Source organism: Drosophila persimilis, unplaced genomic scaffold (genome assembly GCF_003286085.1).
Source record: "Drosophila persimilis strain 14011-0111.01,24,50 unplaced genomic scaffold, DperRS2 tig00000191-arrow-pilon, whole genome shotgun sequence".
NCBI lineage: Eukaryota > Metazoa > Arthropoda > Insecta > Diptera > Drosophilidae > Drosophila > Drosophila persimilis.
Window position 1 is genome coordinate 13,653,494 of NW_020825298.1, and position 20,317 is coordinate 13,673,810.

Sequence of the window (20,317 nt, forward strand, 5' to 3'; positions counted from 1 at the left end):
ACGGCAGGCGTTTTTCAATTTGTTCTATTAATTTTCTTCTGACTGATAAGTCTGCCATAAACCATCTATTTGCACACTCAACGACGGTGTTGCACCATTTCTCGCGCGGCCTCAACTGGGATGCAAGTGTGAGATCTTACTATCTTACCCTAATAGATTTCTTCGATCCTTAATCACTATTTTAACTTTTGAAACGTTATTGTCATCAGCTTTTTTGTGATAAATTAGTGGATGCTGCCACTGGGAACCGATGTTTCACATCAGTCAAAAAATCCCACCGTTCCCCCTAGATGTGCTGTGTGGGAAACGGGCTTAAGCGATAGATTTCACTCTGGTTAAACAAAAAAAAGTCAGGCCTTACCGATTGTATAAAACAACCTAAAAAAGTACAATTTTGTTACCCAGTTTAACATTCTGCAGAAAAAAAATGCCCCACAGGGAAAGAACGATCATACACTGCGTGCAAACAAAACGTGTGTTCAGAGCAAAACCGCACATCTGATTGTAATGAATTTCACAATTCTGAAAAGCTGATAAGTGGAGCTGTGGAGATAAAGAATTTGATCCCCGATCGGCAGTCTAACTATTTCGATTAAATAAAAACCCGGCGCACCAATAAAATAAAAATTCCGTAAATGCCATAAAAAATGCAGGCATGTAAAGGGCAAGCAGTGTATTTTAAAATTTTTTTTTAAATTTCATTCAATTTACGCAAACGTCGGAATTTTTTATAGATACTTACATATATTAGTTTGACTATTTTAGACTAGCGGATACGCATATTAGTAAAGTAATACAACTTTACTTTATTGTTTATATATCAGTGAAGAGGCGCCCAATTGGAGATCATGGTGTGGGTGTGTTGTCGGAAACGCTTTCTTCTGGTAGTTACACACATTCGTTTTCACCACAAGTCTAATATACCCCTATAACCTTCGAGTATTGGGTATAAAAAATGGAGGAATATTTTGTTTTTCAAATCGTTGCTTTTCTATTAAGATGTAAAAACCGCATCTAGTTACGCCTTGCATTGTGTATCGTGCGTATAATCGTAGGAATGTTACAAGGCTGATTCTAAAAAGAATTTGAATATTGGGTAAATTGTATGAAATTGGAGCGTTTTGAAAACCTTAAGGCAAACTTCACATCGAATCGAAACCTTTTTAAATTAAGATTAATTTGTTAATAATATTTTGGTAGGGGAGCTTAGCATTGCATGTCTGACTCTGTGACTTGTTTGTTTCTTTCTGGCACACAAGTCGTCGTCTAAAAGTTATAGGGCTTTCCTTAAAAAGCTGTTGGTCACGACAGGATAAAAAGGAAGGCTTGGCTGGAGGGCTTTGGAGTCCGAAGCTTCAACTACCCTTTTAGCTCGATCGGTTGTGCAGCAGTAATACAACCGTTTTTATACTCAGTACTTTCGATTAAATTTAATAGGGTTATGTCTATGGATCAAAGCTGGTTAGGTTATGTATAGATTACCTAGGAGATCTTAAGAAACAAAGCGCTTCTATGATTGTTCCGACCTAAAACAATAACTTGATATAGTATGTGTATGCTTAAAACTGCTACACTGTGCAAAGCAGCAGATATACAAACATCTGAAAGGGTATAAAAGGCTAGCCCGTCATTTAAGGCAACATTTAATGGCCACTGGCCGTAGCGCTGCTCCTGGAATAGGGGATGGTGCGTGCTTGTATACGAGAGTGAAAGTTGACGTTCGTTTGTGAAAACGAAGAAAGTGATTAAATCAGCACGATATTTTGTAGGTGTGCTCGCGCTCACCCATTAAATATTTTTTTCTATGTTTGTATGTATGTACATATACATATACGAAAAAACACTTGCAAACGTAATATGTACGTGTATGTATGTACATAAATGTGTTTACAAGAGGTTTGTATATACCAATGCATTCATATATAGGAGCTTTAAATTGCCTTTGCCTGACAAAAATGACGACATCGTGGTTTTACTTGGATAAGCGTTACTTTTTCAGCTGTTGTACGTTTTCAAGGAGTGCCTACTCCTAGGAAACCCTTCTATAAGGGTGGGAGAACTTACCGTTAGTAAGTTAGTAGTGGTGGTGTAACTAAAAATGAAATTCTTATTTTGATGATCCAAAACTTAAGATTTGATACATAAACTAGCTGACCCGCCAAACCATTTGCCGCAGTACTCTGAACTATTTCTGTTGCTCCAGGAACAGGCTTAAGCCAGCCGTTCAATAATTCTGGTGGTTTCTCAATTTCTGGTAGTTTCACTTTTCCTGATGCGCTACACATACCATCTGACTCATGTCTGAATTTGAGCGCAGGACAATGCGGACATTCTTTGTCCATAGCACCTTTCGGATGAACGAATTTTAAATTTGTAGCTCCCACTCGAATGCGAGACAAAGAAACGGGGCACATGTAAATGTTCTATGTACTTGTTGGCGTTGTCTTCCATTTTCTCTGTTAACGTCAATTGTCGATGTGAAGTTTTTTCATCTCGTGCCTAAAGGCTAGAGGTCTTAGGTAACTGTCAGTGAAGGAACTAAATTGATTCCTTCAAATATGTAAAAAAATGTTGAAAAATGTAGTAAAGTTATTCTTTACGACTCTGCGTTTTGGTTTTCTAGATACCAAATTTGGTTGCTCTAGCTTTTATAGTCTCTGAGCACTAGGCGTCAAACAAGACGGACAATCATTACGAAAAATGTAAGCCTTGGTGGAAGATAAAGGACCCGACTCACGTTAATTATTTCGTTTCGAGCTTATATTTCAATATAAAAAGCTGTAATAACACTCAACAGACCAAACACTTGGCAGATCCAAAGGTTGAGTTTTCCAAAGCCGAGTACTATGGGTCTTAATAAATGATTCATGTGACGATGGAAATTATACATCAATCTTTACTCTGCATTAATTTGTGCTACAATAACCTGCTGTAATGACAATTACAGGAATATAATACCATACAAAACCAAGACAACATTCAGGCTCCTAAATTAGCCAGTCCAGCAAAAATATGAAAAATTAGATGAAAACTCCCGACCATTGCACATAAATTGAGGCTATACATTTTTTTTAAATGAATTATATCTTTTTGTATGTATTTTCTTTTTTTTGTTTAATTTAAAAAGTATTATTTTTAAGATGTTTGTATATTGGCCCGGCTTTTGATGCTGGTCAAGAATATATATAATTTCTGGGTGTTACACATATTCCCTTACACCAAAAATCTAATGTACCCCTACACTCTTTGAGTATTGCGTATGCAAATAACTCCTAAATAGCAGCTGATGATATTGAAATGAAGTCTTGCCCGTCTTTTAAGTCTTTTTAATGTTTTCTGAAATGACTCCTTTTGTTAGATCGCGCTTTCCGCCACTAGAATGTTTTCCACTCCCCATAATATTACCACCAAATGATGAAATAAAGAATAAACTAACAATATGCTTAATCCATAGTAGCACATAAGTATTAGTTATTTTTTGACCAAAACTATGTATATTTATTGTGTAAATAAATGGTAGTAACCGACTCTCAAGCTTGTTACATCAAACATCGAACTTTTTGGATAGTTCTTTGGAAACTCTCCAATGTGCGCAGAGCAGTATCCAAAAAGTTCGAGAGCTCTCTTATGTTCGACGAACAGTCTCCAAAGTGTTCTGCATGCAAGGTAAGTAACGAAGTGAGGTACACCTTCAACAGATTAAGTTAGAAAAGTTTAAGTTTTAAAAAGAACGGAAATGTGATAAAAAAAAAATAGATTTGATAATATTTTCAAAATGTGTAAATAAGTTTAAAATGTGAATTATGCTGTGAAATTGAATTTTCTTTTTCGGTCTCGTCTGGTCTCGGCAATTTTGTGTGATTCCCCGATGTGGGAATAGGGGACTAATATTGCTTTAATCTTTCATATTTGCAAAGCTCTATACCTCATTGTAGCAACAACACAAATTTTCTGCCGAACCAACCACAACCGTGAGAGCAGGTTTGTTCGCACCGTTGCGGCTGTTGTGGATTATAAAATTTCAAATTGTAACTCACAAAAGTCTCCGGCCTCCCAGTAATCTTTCTGTCATAAGCACGTCGGGCGCGAACAACGAAACAACAGAAATTTAGTATTGTGTTAACTTGGTTGGTTAAAAAGGCCCGCGCGTGTTATACCAATAGCAGATTGACTTAAAATAGTATAAATATGACATAGTGATAGAATTATTAAGTTTAGTTGCATCGTGATATAATTTCATATTTGGACTGTTCACGGACCCAAAGAAACCAAAATAAACAACTAAATAGGATATTTTTTAAAATAAACCGATGATGTTTTGAGTGCAATTACGTCAAACAAAAGATATCCTTGTTTTTTCTTTTGATTAAATGTAAGCAACAAGTGAGGAATAACATCAAATAAAAATCTCAACATGCACATGCAGGATGTCCGAAGTCTAAGTGATCAAAAACTGTGTCATTGGCTAACATTTGGGGAATACAAATACATTTAAATTGTTTTTAAATAGTCCAGGTGCTGGTATACAAGTTGGAGCTATAGCCTATTTAAGTGAGCTTTAAATTCGAAAATAGGATACGCATTACAGTAAGCCATTTTAAAATACCAAACAAATTTACCATTCTGCATTACTCCCCACATAAAAAAGTTCTTAAATTTTCTTAGTACTGAAAAGAGCGTGTAACAATTCTTCTGTGCAACACAAAATGTATTTTGTGTATAATTTGAACGACAGTTGAACGATAATTTGTCTTAAAACAACTCGAAGCATAAAATCAGACGGTCAAAAAAGATTTTAAAAAATATTATAGGACAATAATAAAGTGTCTAATATTTACATATGTAGGCATTCGTACGAATTGAGGAAATAAGCGTATTCCTAGTTAATCACAATACACGTGTACACATATATATATTTTAGTTTGTAGCGAAGCTAATATTGAGTGCCTTGGCAAATCTATATATATACTTTTGTTTGTCTGACAGACTGACTGATTCATAAAAGCACAGCCAAAACTGTTAAACCCAGATATCTTTATATTTATGACAGCTTTGTTTTCGAATGTAGTGGCTCCCTCAGAAAGGATTTATGAAAAATAGAACCGCCAAGATGGCTGCTGGATTTACATTCGAATTAAAGCAACCCATTTATTTAATCATTTTGATGAGGGCTCCGATAGTTGCACATTTGACTTTTCATGGCATAGTAAGCCGATGTCATGTGCGTATTGTATTTGTTCTTTCATATATGTACATATGTACATATTTATTTACCTAAATATGTACCCCTCATTCTTGATCATTTTAGTTCTGTGCTTTCTTTCTTGGCAGACAGCATTCTGTCGCGTGTAATGTGCACGTCCGGAGGTCTAATATGTATATGTACCTCTGTATAGACACATAAATATGTACATACATATGTACCCGAAAATTCGACGTCGCCTAAGCTAGCACATATTCTAATTTAATACATGCGCACATTTATTTATTTGTCTGTACATATGTATATCGAGCACAAAACCCACTATACTGTGCCTACCGATTGTATGTACGAACAACAATATCATCATGTGTATATCCAGTGTCCATTCTGCTGCCACAATCCATTTGCCATCCCTTGCCAAATACCGTGAACGATCTGATCAGACAGGGCTCTCCTCAGAAGTCTGAATGGAATATCGATTTAAAATCCCTTACGTGCTGCTATTTGGCAGCTATCTCGCATGTTGTGATTTACTTATTGAGATTCAACCAAATCAAGTACAAAAATTATGACGGGCATCTATTTTAACACCTTTCCGCTAACAGAAACTACAAATAAGCTTGCCTAGATACATTCATTCATATATACATATGTACATGAAAACACAATATGTAGGGGTATAGGAGTGCATGCCCAGATACATATTAGTTTCAACAAATATTTAGAGTACAAATTAGATAATGTTTTATTACTTCTTAGATACAAATTTACCTTTTGCAGAAATTTTGTATATGATAATACCTACATACATATTTCAAAATTAATTTCAATCATTCTATTGTAATTATGCTACGCTATGTTCGAATTTATTGTTCTATAAATGAGGGAAACAATGTAACAGTGACTACTCATTTCAGAACTATTTATTTTTCTTTTAAATTGACCATTGACCATTAAATACTTTAATACAGAAGTACATACATAAGTGCAAAATCAAACAACTCCCGCTTACTTCTGAGAACGAGTTACAAAATGCAGAACACCCAAACGTCCTGCGCGTGGTATCTGCCATGGTCTCTGGCCGCGCAGCAGCATCAGCAGAAAATAATGCAAATACAGGCGCCTTTTTTGGATAAAATGGGAGCTTCGACGGTGGGAGGTATTTTCGCAACTCAGCCTCAAGTCCAGCAACAGCTCTCGCCAAATACAGCAGCTGCTCCTCCGTCGAACTATCAGCAGCCGACTTTGCATCCCAGTGCAGCCGCCGGAACCCACTTCCCAATGAGTTCCGCATATAATTTTGGGCCAACATTACTGAGTGCAACTCAGGTGGCGAGCTACCCAGGACAGCTAAATCCGTGTCCCCAGTCACACCCCCACAGCCACACACAAACTCATTTGATGCCATCTTCCATGTTCTCGTCCTTGCCTGTGGGTGCATACTACGCACCAGCACCAGGTGTCTCCGTGGCCCCACAAGAATCACTCCTGGCAACAGCTGGACAAGGATTGACCCATCAGACATCGTCTCTGTCCATGCCAGTACAGGCAGCCCCGCGAGCATCCTCGTCGGCATGCGCGATCGTTCAGTCCCTAAATTGTCTGCCACCAGATTTTCATCACCTGTCGTCTATTAACCTCAACATGAGCAGCGTAATTGGACTGAGGAACCAAGGATCTGCTCTTTCATCCATCAAAGTTGTACCAAATGTTGAAATGTTGATTAACAAAAAGGTAAGCTGCTCTCAAATATTTGTCATGACTAAACGAAAATAACCATTGTTATTAAATTGATTTATTATTATTGCACGTTCATCTACTAGCAACCAGTACTGCCTTGCACTTTGATACATTTTTGTCAGACTGGGATCTAAGGTGTAAATGCATTAGTAATAAGTTTTCTATAGTAGATCAACCATTCCATTCGTGTACAGAGTATTGCAACTATCAAGCGGACATTTATCGTAATTTTGGGTATTTCTACATTTCGATTTCGCTGTTCGGTAATGAGATAATTATTATAAGAAATTTGTAGCTTGCTATTAAAAATCTGTGCCACATACATACATACATACATCTTTGTTACTATGTTTTTACGTTCCGACTTTCCGCGTCGGTAAAGCGTAGTTTCGTTTTTCTTTCATTGACTGTATTTTGAAATTCGATAATTTCGTAAGCCAAATGGTGAGCGGACAGAATTACCTGTGTTACTCAAGGTCTTCAGCATAGCTAGACGCTCATCATAGTGGCAGTAGCTACGCTGTTTTCCCATTGTTAAGTGAATACTTCATGCATATACATATGCACGAGTGAGTGTAATTTACAGAGTCGAGTCGAATGTCTATTACTCCACACTAACGAGCGTATGACCATGAATATAAAGTAACTGAAACCAAAGGCACAATACCAGCATTTACAGACTCTGGCTGACAAATCTTCGAATGAATTCGTTTGTATGTACATACTATATGATGTTTAGTATTCTTCCATTTTACGAGTATTCCCGATCTGAAGAGAGTCACCGCAGAACCAAACTAGCAAGATTCCTTTTCTGGCTTTTTAAAAGCAGCTAAGAGCTTCATATAAGAGTACTCTTAAGATACATAAGTAGGTCCACACAACCGTTACTGGACAAAGTTGAGTTGATTGTCGCCAATCAGCTATTCTTGAAACCGGCTGCTTACAAAGAGTTGCACAGGCCCAAGTTAAATAAATTTTCCAACAAATTGCTGCACTCATTTGTTGAGTTAAGATAAATGCTTTGTATAGGCATAATACTTGGCTACATTTTAATGTAAAAGACAAATACTCGTACACCTGATAGCGAGGTCAAATGGTACTTGATGCTATTTGGTGCACTTGCTAATTATTTTCTTTTTATTTCACATGCAACCGTTTGGATAGTGTGGCTTGGGTTACATTAAATATAATGTACGAATATGTGTCAACTCTGATATGATTTAGAACAGATGCTTCCGACACACAGAAAAACGTTGAGCAGATATTGTAATGCTCGTTTTTCGGTTTCTAGTCTCTGAGTTTTTGTTACCTTTCTAAAATTTTCGGCTCGTAATAGTACTCATAGTACTCATGTACTCTTCTGCCGCGGAGAAGAGCCCTGCATGTTACTCTTGTGGGCACAGAAGTCCAGTAGAACGAAAACCTTTTGCTGGTAACCCTCCTAGCTGTGCCCTTTCCTTATAAGGAAACTAGATTGGGTGCGAAAGTTTAATTATTCCAGCTAGTTAACACATTTCTATCAATTTGGATCCAATCCAATGTTTATATGAATATGAATATCTGCACATATGTGTTTCTGTGTTTCTGTGTTTCAGTGTGCCTTCAACATTGATTATTATCAAACTAAAATAGATATCATTCTAAATACATATGTACATATTATGTGTGTTCTTGAAAACAATACTGTGGGTTGGAGTCACGTGCTGTATTCCAGACAGGGGCATTCGACCGTCCAATAGCACCTTGCGTAACCGAGTGATGAGAAGGCGATGAAAGAAAGCGTGTCGCAAGGCTCTTGCACTTTGTCACTGCCCCTCTTCTGCTCCACGAGGTAGCCCCAGCAGCCATGGTGTGGGCGTACTCATAAATATTATCAGTGGTCTGCTGGTGCTAGAATATGACACGATTTTGTAGCGACAGACCGAAATTATCAAGCATGCCACCGGCATCCACTTTAAAACTACTACCAGAATGAAGAAACACTGATTCTTAAAAAGTTATAGACGGATAAATACCTAGGTGTAAATATACAAATTGAAAACGAATGGTGGTCGAAGCTTTTGGTACCCTTGCAAATCGAACCAGCCAGTTTAATTCAAAAAACCCTTTACATTGGTGTTACCATAAATATCTGAATCTTTTAATTACATTCGTAACATTTGGTATCCCCAAAAGTCGGAAAACACAATGCACTCTTTCGTCACACTGTGAATTGGATATAATTGGATTTGTTTTTTATATACATATTATATAGTATAAGTTATCTCTCGACGTATACTAAAAATCTATAATACATTAATGAAATAATGTGTGTATGTGGCGAATATCGCTGGCAACAGGTCTCTGCAGTTGAATGATTTAATTAATTTGTATACCAGGTACTCGAAGAGTGTAGGGGTATATTCGATTTTTGGTGAAAAGGGCTATAAGAGCTAAACCAACCAAATTTTGTGTTCAGACTTCTGTGATATGACACTGGATACATTTTTTTTTTTACTTTGCCACCCCTCTCCTACAAAGCACAGAAGTTTGCGTTTAAATAACAAATATTATACTGACTGAGAACCGGGTATAAAGCTAGATCCGTGGCAAAGGGCGCTCGGCATCGTTTCCATAGATTTGTACAAACGATACCTTAACTGCTGAAACTACAGAGTGTTTGGGTTTGAATATAGTATGTAGTATGTAGTTTCGTAGTAACAACACGTTTGCAACGCAGAGATGGAAGGATCTCCGATCTTGCATAGGGTATATCTTTTTTTGTATGTATTGTTTGTGTTTTTTGTTGATCCGCCACACCAGCCATCCAAGAACCATTTCCCGTTTCGACGTAAACTAATCTGTAATCCGGCTGCAAACAGGCAGATTCCCCACAGAGCCGATCACTGTATGAAATTGCTATCGTAGGAAAACTAGTCTACGTTAAAGAATTTCCTGTGCGTTTTACTTAAATCGGCTTAAATAGAATGAAAACACTAATGTGCTGCCATAGCGATCAGACGATCGGAAACAAAAGTATTTTTTGGAAATTGAAATCATGATGCTCCTTCAAATACTAGTCTGGCCTAAATGTATTATTACATTTGTAGTAAAAAAAAGTACGTTTGTATGTGAATGTCTCATTGTCTGCTAATCAAAAAACTTTTACAGATAAAATGATTTACGCGTAGTCAGTGCAAGAATCTACATATATTTGTACATACATATATGTTAGCTCATAATACTAGACGTTCATATGAGGTGCTCGTAGAGTACAAGTAAATGCCATTAGTGACCCCATAAAGTAAATACAAATACACATATGTATGTACGTATACATATATCTAGTATCGGCAGCAGTGGGGGTTTTTTTTTGTTTCAAATTGGTTCCTAATTTATGAATATCTTATATAAGAAGTACCGACTACTGCGTTCTTACTTGGTTATTTACTTCGTGACAGTACAGAAGCCCATCTAAGTTTAATATGGAATATGTACATACATTATCGGGTTTATGTGTATCTTTTGTCCATTGTCGTGCACACGTATTTTTACATTTATGCTTACATGTTCATGTAAACATATATCAAAAGCATTGTAGTTGTGAGATTGCTTAAGGGGATTTGACCGCTAGGCTGTGTCGGCCGTCATCTTTCGTGGTATGTGGCTCTCCCGCGCGGCTTTTCAGGCATGCAGCATCTTTTCATCATTCGTTGGGCGCACTGCCAAAGAAAACAAAGAACAAAAATAAAATAAAAACGTCAGCGGATAGTCGCTCTGGGAAGGCACCCCGAACACATAAGCGTCAAAGGCAAGTAGATATTCTCAAGTGTACAAGTCTATATACTATTTGTAGAACAATATTTAGGTATTCTAATGAGCTTACGTAACATGAAACACTACGGTAACATTAGTACTCGGCCATCTTGCCACAAAGAGGCATTTCGATCGATTGTTCTATAAAGAAAGCCATATCTAATGGTATTTTAAAATCTGGCAAGCAAGAAATCTACCACTCAACAGGCGCAGTTTATACCCTTTATGAAAATATGCATTTTTGGATATTCCATGTGGCCGTAACATATTTCTTTCACAAAGAGTCAAACAAGACGGACGGACAGACAGACAGGCAGACAGACATGGCTATATCGACTGGGCTATTGATAGGATATTGATCCTTTTGACTTCGTAGAATCGGAAACGCTTCTTTCTGGGTGTTACACATATCTACTTTCATCATACATCTAATACACCCCTATTCTATATTTGAGTATCGGGTGTTCCAAATGGCGAAGTGGCAATTCATTCGCATGCAACAAGCGCACAAGCCACAGCAAGGACGATTACGATTTCTTCCCAGTAATTATATAACTCAGATTTTATGTCCAGTGTCCACGGCGGTTCCATCACATCCCATTGCCACAGTGACCGTTTTCCGAGATGGAATATTTTGAAAACAGATTGCTATTTACGACCATCAAAGTGCATAGCTATATATGTACATAGGTTTATGCAATTATTTTGTATGTTTATATTAGTTTTCTGTCATTCCCACTATAAGTAGTGCTTAGAGCGATTTAATATTTTAGCGACAAGCAACATGTTTGGAATCGATAAAACATGCACACCACAAAAATTATGTTTGAAAAGAAAAATTTGAGGTCGAACATTTGAAATCATCTTCATGGGGAGCCTCAAGATGAAGCTATTGAACTTTGATTTACGTTATTCATTTTTTATTTTAATGCAGTCTTGGATTAACAGCACAGGAATTACAAATTTAATTTGTTTGCCAGTTTTATTCCACCCTAATGTACGTATATTAAACATGCATACGTATATGAGATGGAAATACATCCAACGAATTTCGATTGCGTTAACTATTGGTCGTGGTTTCTTTCTTTTTCCTCTCCACGTATTCAGCAACGAATCAATTTGTGCCTTTTTCCGTTTCCGCTTTATGCAAACAATATAACACAGTACGGAAAACGATTCTTTGATTTCTTGTACCTTTTCCGAGCTTACCAATACTTGGTCAAAGTCGGAACACTTAATCACATAGGTGCTATAGTAAGGAAATATAGATGCATGCTTAAAAGCATATTCACTTAAAAGTGTATCCATTGAAAACAAGTATACAAAGAGCTAGTTAATTGATTACTAAAAAAATTAGTCATTGTATTCATGATGCTATTTTCTCTTATTTATCTTACAGATTACATCAACCAGGGAGGTCGAAAACGAGAAAGTCAAAATACCAGAAAAAAGGAAAACCGATAATAGCGATACAATTAAGGATTTAAAAAAAGTAGGACATTGAAAAATATTTATTTTGATTGGATGTTTATAACGCAAAGAAAGAGTCCCCAGCAGGTCGGCGATTATATTTTTTCTGCGTTGCAAACGTCTAATGAAAATCATAATAAACCCTCTGTAGGCTCAAAATAATTATATTTACTTTTGAAGGCCAAACTTGAAACGAAGGCTCTGAAGGCCAAAAGACCCGGATTTACGGACGAGCGATATCAAGAAACGTCTTACTATATTGAAAATGGTAAGGTATTTCTTGACGAATGGAATTAAATGGTTTGGACATATATAATAATCATTAAAAAGGTCTTAGAAAGGTCTACCCGTACTACTTCACCTTCACAACTTTCACAAAAGGACGATGGGTGGGAGAAAAGATTCTGGATATATTTTCACGGGAGTTTCGCGCACACCCTTCTGAAGAGTACGAACGTTGTATCCAAGCAGGCACATTGACAGTTAACTTCGAGAAAGTCCCTATTGACTATCGATTAAAACACAACGATCTTCTCGCTAATATAGTTCACAGGTAATTTTGCATTAACGGTTCAACTACAAATACTTATAGCACCGAAACTAAAATAGTTTCCGTTTCTTTACAAGTAGTGTTTTTTTAGTTACTGATAACACAATTAATTATTATAGAAAAATTCCACGGTCATAATTCAACATATTATCAAAAATAAAAAGACCAAGGTCTGGCTATCTTCGACCCACATAGTATATACATACCTACAATGTACAATATATCCCTGAAGTTAGCCACCCAAACATCAAGACTAATCCTCTTTCAAACAAATCTTACTGGAAAAGCACACGTTAATTTTAATATGAAAACGATTGAAGCGAGGAGACTAATTTACATATAGACAGACTGAAATCGTCGTTATACCGCACGTACTTTATTTATAATGTTATATTTATTTAAATGGTTCGGGTACATTCTCACAACTTTTGTGCATTATCAACATCGGACCAATTAATGGACCTGTTACGGGTGTATATTCCCAAAATATTTGTAAAATGCCCGATAACACTATGCAACACTACGAAATCTTTTTTTTATCTCAGGAATAGTAGAAAAAATGATTTATTCTGTTTTCATATTTTATTTGTACAGCCATTAACTATGCGCCGTTCGGGGTATCGTTTATAAAAATCTATGGGTAAACAGTTAATGATTAACCAGATGCAAAATACTTAGGTCATGTTAAAAAAGCACTACCACTTTTTTATTTTTTTTTAATTACCAATTTTTTTTTTCAATAAAAAAGAACTTGCCCAGAAAAAATCACAATTTATTAAAAATTTGTAAACTTCCAAATCTATCAGAAAAAGTTTGGTTCGTGGAGTAAAAAAAGTTTGATTTTGTTGCCTGGTGTTATTAAAACAGGTTAGTTAGGTTAGTTTTTTCTCTTACAATAATAATGTTTTATTTATTTGGCCCTATGCACCGCATGTAATGATTATGTATCTAACGATTTATGGCTATACTTGCAGACACGAAGTTCCTGTGACATGTCAACCAATTAAAATTGTGCATATGAATGAGGACCTTGTAGTTGTAAATAAGCCTGCATCAATACCTGTAAGTGGCTTTGACGACTGCCATCTTAAATACGCAAATAGTTTCAGCGCTGATCATTTTATCTGAAACTTTATTCTTTACTTGAGCTTTTTTTAACATTTAAATAAATCTAACAGGCTATCTAATCTTCAATACTGTTGTTGCCACAGATTTTCGTCCTTTGTGAGAACGGAAGAGGATGGGGCGAAATTTTGAAATAAACTTGTCAAGGTTCGATATCACAGGAGTGTGGATACGAAATTTGGTTGCTCTAGCCCTTATAGTCTCTGAGATCCTTGAACTCACATTTTACCATATGCAAAGCCGACCATAAAACCTTTGTGTTAGAGAGAGACAGAGCGAGAGAGAATGAAATTGTTTTCTTGATTCTGGCTATAATAATTATACGATATGGTTCAGATTGTAGATTTAGAAGATATAGTCATCCTCTACGATTCTGCGTTTTCTGTTTTCTCGTATCTTTGAAATTGTGGACACAGTGTAACAGTGACATATCACAGAAGTCTGGATATAAAATGTCGTTGCTCTACCTCTTATAGTGTTTGAGCACTAGGCGCTCATAGGGACGGACAGACAGAAAGGGCTCAATCGACTCGGCTATTGTTGCTAATCAAGAAAATATATGATCGAGAATTCCTTCTGGACGTTACACACATCCATTTTCACAACAAATCTGAAATTCTAGTTGAGGCTATTTTATTCAAGCGCAAATAGGATCAACAACACTGGAGGACCAAGAAAAACTTTTTTACTGATTCAAACATCGAATAGTATTATTCCTATGGGAATTTCAACGCTAAACATGACTCAAAGTTCCAAAAACCCGGTTTAAAGTTTGAACTGTCAACGAACTTACTGGAATCGAAAAATCCATTAACAATTTTCATATAGCCTCTTGTTCATGTAGGCACTTTTGGAGGCCTGATTCGTGTTCAGCGATTAAAACCATATGAGAATATTCTTGTCCGATGTTTCATCCATTTTCCGTGTCGATCAGAGTAATTTGAGTATTGATAGAAAACTAAGTTATTTTGCTTACAAAACAATATGAATAGTTAAATGCTAATGACATTTATAGAAAACCAATTAACATCTCCTTTTCTGTATATGTATGTATCTTTAGGTCCACCCTTGTGGCCGCTATAGGCACAATACTGTGGTTTTCATACTCGCTAAGGAATTTAACCTCAAGAATCTGCGCACAATTCATCGGCTTGACCGGTTGACATCTGGCCTATTACTGTTCGGACGGAGCCCAAAGAAGGCAAGACAAATGGAGCAGCAAATTCGCAATAGACAAGTGGAAAAAGAGTATATATGTAGAGTGGAGGGAATTTTTCCAGAGTAAGTTAAAGAAAACGATTAAAAGTATTTAAAGGCATCTTTAATTCCTTTTTTTCTCTTTAATTTTTAGCGAAATCGTGGAATGTAAGGAGCCCATTGAGGTAGTAAGTTACAAAATTGGCGTGTGTAAAGTATCGCAACGAGGGAAAGATTGTACCACCACTTTCCAAAAGATTTCACAAAACGGAAAAACTAGCGTTGTACTGTGTAAACCACTTACTGGAAGGATGCATCAGATCCGTGTACATTTGCAATATCTAGGTGAGAGAAATCAGTGATCAGAGCCCACGAGTAATTAGCGTTGAACTAACGAAAATATATTTTATAGGCTATCCAATTCTTAACGATCCTCTATACAATCATGAAGTCTTCGGCCCTTTAAAAGGGCGTTTCGGGGATATCGGTGGAAAGTCAGACGATGAGCTTATAAGAGATCTCATTAACATCCACAATGCGGAGAACTGGTTGGGAATAGATTATGATTCCGATATATCTATATTTAAGAGTTCTAAGGACGAAACAGATGGGGAGAGCCTGAGCAGCGACCAAACTTTCGGTTGGTAAATAAATATAGATACATATAAAAAAACGTGTCCCCGCTCCTCTCAATTAATAATGCATATATTTTGTATTTTAAATATAATTGTAGTTGTTCAGCATAGCGACGATGACGTGGGCCTAAATTCACGCGAAACTACTCCGCCTTGCATAGAACCTTCCCGAGCTGAAGTGGGCGCTAAAAAATTAGAACCTCCCAACTTTCCAAAGGAATTTTCATGCACTGATCCGAAGGATCCTACCGAAATTTCGTCAGTACTGCAGGCACCCGATACTATCCTCGCTGTCGATGGTAGCAATGTAGATGTTGGGATTAAGCTAAATAAAATCACAACAGATCCGCATTGTTATGAGTGCAAAGTGCACTACCGTGATCCAAAGTCTAAGGACCTTATCATGTATCTGCATGCCTGGAAATACAAGGTTTGTTTGAATGCAACATTTTATTCCCACACAAGTTATTTCTCAATAAATAAATCACGTTTTTTTTCAGGGTCCTGGATGGGAGTATGAAACTGAATTTCCTGTTTGGGCTCGCACAAATTGGGAGAACTCAGAGTGTACTTAAGCAGCAATAATTAATTTCATATCTGTTCAAATAACCTTGTAGAGTTTTGACATAATGTTGGCAAAGCACAGAAGAAAGTATCTTTAATCACACCTAGTACATGACATCTGATAGGGATGGCAACATGTGTCCGTCTGTCAGCTTCTAGCTTCTATCAGTTAAAGTTATCTAGCTGAAACTTTTCACACACATCCCCATACAGTTAGTACCGCCGTCAAGAACCGTCTAGATACAATAGACAAATCGAAAAATATGTTTTTGTGGGAGGAAATTTCCTCTGTTTATGAATATATATTATCATGTATTTTTATAGCCGAGTCAAATTGCCTAAATATCAGATGAATGTATTAGCTGATATTGCAAAGATATATCTGCAAAGGTATTAAATGCTTCGGTCCCCGAAGTTAGCCTTCCTTTGATTTTTTAAGTTTATATACATATGTACGTACATTGTACATAATAATTTACGGTAATCTTAGAGATACATAAATATACATATGCAAATGTATTTGAACTAGTATGAATTTAGTATATATATACATAAGTACATATGTATACCTTGCAACTCTAAGTCAGGGGTCGGCAAGCATACTTCCACATGCTTTTAGTGCGTTTGTGTGCGTAGACGGTCGGCAAAACGGATAAATGTATTGATTCAAACCAGTGTTATGCATCTGTACGTTAGCGCCAGCACACCTTCCTATGCACATAAGATAGGGGCCTGCCGACAGCTGCTCTTAATAAACATGAATGGGTCCAACTGGGTCCAATAAGCCAATAGAACAAAGTTAACGGAAATTCTAAATATTAGAAAATTCAAAATGTGCCTTTATGATTGAATGTACATATGTGTTGATACATTTTACAATTGTATTGTATTTATATATACATATACATATATAAAGACATTTGTTTATAGTCAATGTGGGTATAAAAAGCTCATTGATATAATCTGCCAGTTTACTTTTGCGTAGGCATTACAAATGATACTTATCTTATTTTAAAACCCCAGAAGTTTCAAATAAACCAAAAAGTGGATGAGCTGAAAAGACATGTAACACAATATCAAGCTTTTATTGCAGACGATATGCAGTCACATACTATATACATTGTATATGTAGATTATAAGGTATGGCCAGTTTCTTAATTTCACCGACTACTAATTTTGCCTCAATGTAATCTTAGCAGAAGAAGCATTATCTTTAGTTTCATTTTAAAGGCAGCTCTGACCATTAATAAATATTTTGGATCACAACGCCACGCCAAGTCGATATAACTCTAATATGTACATATTTCTTTGTTTTTCTGTTTGCCCGTCTATTTCTGGGAAGTAAAAGCAAAAACGTAAGAAATTGTAGTTTCATATAGATTCAGTAGTTTTCGCCCCCAAAGATATCCTTTCTCGCTTATTAAAAATTCAATCAACGATACTAGATGAAAGCCAATAGAATACTAATAAAAGGTGAATAGTCAATTTTAAATTAGCTACATCCTACATTTATAAGCATTAAGCAATATACATAGTAAAATAATAAAAGATATTAATAAAATTTCACAATCGTTTCTTAGAAAAATCCTGTTCAGTTTGTGTATTCTTTTTCGTCCATATCGTAGTCTAAGTAAAATTCCAAAATGCGCCTTTACTCTATTGTGGTATACGAGGGTTGCTATTTATATTTATCGACTTCAGGAACAGGTTTTAATTTGTTTGAATTTGAGTCCATGCCAATGTGAACATTCTTTGTCCATATTACCAATTGGATTGGTGAGCGGATGAGGAAAATTCAATTTCTGGTTCAAACTCGAATAACAATTTACGATGATCGCACTGGGAAATATGTATGTATGTGCGAAATATGGATGATTGTGCGCGCATGGATCCAAAATTAGTCTTGTGCCTTGTTCCCAACAACAATGTAGAAAGGTTCGATAATCAAAATAGGTCGTATGATATCGTATAAAGAGCTCGTGAATGCCGGAAGGCTTATGGTGCTTTAGTTGCTTCCGTGGATCTTCAGCAGATTAAACTTACTTTAGCACTGTCTCAGAGTGCAGTGCCTTTGATGTACCTTTGGACAATGATAGCTAAGGCCTTGAGAAAATATAAGTGAGAACATCAAAAATTACCAAGAGGTGTACTATTTTATGGTGACGGTGTTAGCACAGGGTTCTAAGGAGTTCTTCGATGCTGGCATACATTGTGGTCCCTAAATCTTTCAACACGCGTTTTTTACACGATTTTTATTGGTCTTTCAATTTCCTTGAAACTGTGGGATATAATAGTCTCAAAAAAGATTCTTAAAATTCAAAAAGTCGTTTCAAAAATGTTCATTGCCGGCCGGACTGCGCTCACATTAAAATCTCAATATCTTAAAACCATTAAAGTCTCCAAAGAAAATTTTAAAAAATTCTCCAAATGAACTATAAAGTAATTAAAATATATTTTTTTGTATTTTTATGGACAAATTTTGTACTATTTTTTAGTCTAATATTTTAGACTACGTATATTTAAATACATCGTCTGCAAGTTTCATTCACATTCGTCTTCCCGATTAGGAAATATTTATTTTTGAAAACACGCTGCTGTTACTCAAAGGGAGGTAGCAGGCGCCATTTTGAAATTTGTTGTTTTAATTTTAACAATCCTAAGGCCACAGTTCCACAGTTTCAAGGAAAAATACATAAGACAATTTGTGAACTGCTTTAGGTTTCATGGTGTCCCGCTCAATGTAACGCCGCGGATCTTGCTTGTTCGTACCCCATTTCCTGTTGTACAAATTGCTTAAGCACATTCTTTATGCATTCTAATGGAAGCAAGGAATTCACGTATCGAAAAAGTTTTCATGCTTAATACATGCATTTTTTGCTTCCATTAGAATGTACATACATGTGTAAATAATAGAATTTGGAGTTTATTTTCATTATTTTTTGTGAAAAAAAACACTTTTGAACCATACCTTTTTGTAATCGGTTCTACAGAGTCCGACCGGTCGTTTATACACGTGTACGAAAGAAGCTGCAGTCTGCTATGACGCTACCGACCTCCGATCTACACACACGCTTTCGTTTATTGTATACATACATATGTACAAACATGCCTAATTGTGTTGGTCAGAAAATGCGCAAACTTCTTTTGAACTTACCGTTTCTATAAAAATGAATTGTTAATTTAGCTTGTGCGCTAATTAAACATTTCACCCTATAATTCGTTGCTCCATGTTCCTTCCTGCGACCCAACATTTGTACGTACATACATACATAGTACATCGTTTTGCCCATACGTATGTATGTAAGAGTATGTGTTCGCAATCCAGCATATGAAATTCAAGCTGGAGATGGACTGGTTCATAAGGCACGGACATGTGAACACGAAAATAATACGATTTATGCGGTATGTACTGAAATGTTGTTTAATTGAATGACAAGGTGGAACATTTTTAACTCTGGTACAAACAGTAGCGTATTTTTATTGATTTTAACTGAAAGGTGATGCCGGCCTACAAGTGCCTTTCAATTCTGCAATTGTATACAAGCTAAGATAATGGCGATTTTTTAGTTTTAGTCTCACACAACACAAATTGTACCAGGAACTGTGCTGTGCTCTCCAGTCTCTAGTTCAAGCATTATAAATGCAGTGTGAGTAAATGTATGCAGACTTATAGTATTTTAATGAAAAAAGTTTCACCCTCCAAAGTTGGCAGGTTATATATGTATGTATGTATGTACATGCATATGTACATATTAAATATGTATGTATGTATGTACTTACATATAAATACAACTAGTTCAACTCTGTGCTTATTTTAATTTAGAATTGGGCAGACCAAATACAGTACGGATACATCACATCTTCAAGACCTCTCCAAGTCGGAGGTCGTCACCTTTTTATAGCCGGTACTTGGAGTAAAATTCAGAAGAAAGCGTTTCCGACCACCAAATGCATAGATACTCTTGATCCGTATCAATAATTAGTTTTTCTGTCCGTCTTGTTTAAAGCCTAGTTCTAAGAGCTATCCACTGAATCAAG

At 36.2% G+C, this 20,317-nt stretch overlaps 1 protein-coding gene and 1 long non-coding RNA gene across 4 annotated transcripts; one reads left to right on the forward strand and one right to left on the reverse strand.

Annotated features, from left to right (window-relative positions):
• Positions 1 to 6,162: 6,162 nt before the first annotated feature.
• On the forward strand, positions 6,163 to 16,803 carry LOC113564874 (RNA pseudouridylate synthase domain-containing protein 2-like). 2 transcript variants are annotated; one of them, XM_026988696.1, is made up of 10 exons: positions 6,169 to 6,937; positions 12,138 to 12,230; positions 12,389 to 12,476; positions 12,539 to 12,761; positions 13,733 to 13,820; positions 14,944 to 15,164; positions 15,235 to 15,425; positions 15,493 to 15,720; positions 15,814 to 16,145; positions 16,216 to 16,803. In XM_026988696.1, the coding sequence occupies exons 1-10, from the start codon at positions 6,236 to 6,238 to the stop codon at positions 16,288 to 16,290; spliced, it is 2,241 nt and encodes a 746-aa protein (XP_026844497.1). In that variant the 5' UTR covers positions 6,169 to 6,235; the 3' UTR covers positions 16,291 to 16,803. The 2 variants fall into 2 exon arrangements, with proteins under 2 accessions (XP_026844498.1, XP_026844497.1); XM_026988697.1 differs by lacking the exons at positions 13,733 to 13,820; positions 15,235 to 15,425; positions 15,493 to 15,720; positions 15,814 to 16,145; positions 16,216 to 16,803 and having other exon boundaries at positions 6,163 to 6,937; positions 14,944 to 15,123.
• LOC113565726 lies at positions 10,435 to 19,574 on the reverse strand. 2 transcript variants are annotated; one of them, XR_003408745.1, is made up of 3 exons: positions 19,434 to 19,574; positions 16,849 to 17,332; positions 10,435 to 10,644 (listed from the first exon to the last, which is right to left on the reverse strand). It is a non-coding gene; the product is annotated as an uncharacterized LOC113565726 (long non-coding RNA). The 2 variants fall into 2 exon arrangements; XR_003408746.1 differs by lacking the exon at positions 19,434 to 19,574 and adding an exon at positions 19,248 to 19,317.
• Between the last annotated feature and the right edge of the window lie 743 nt (positions 19,575 to 20,317).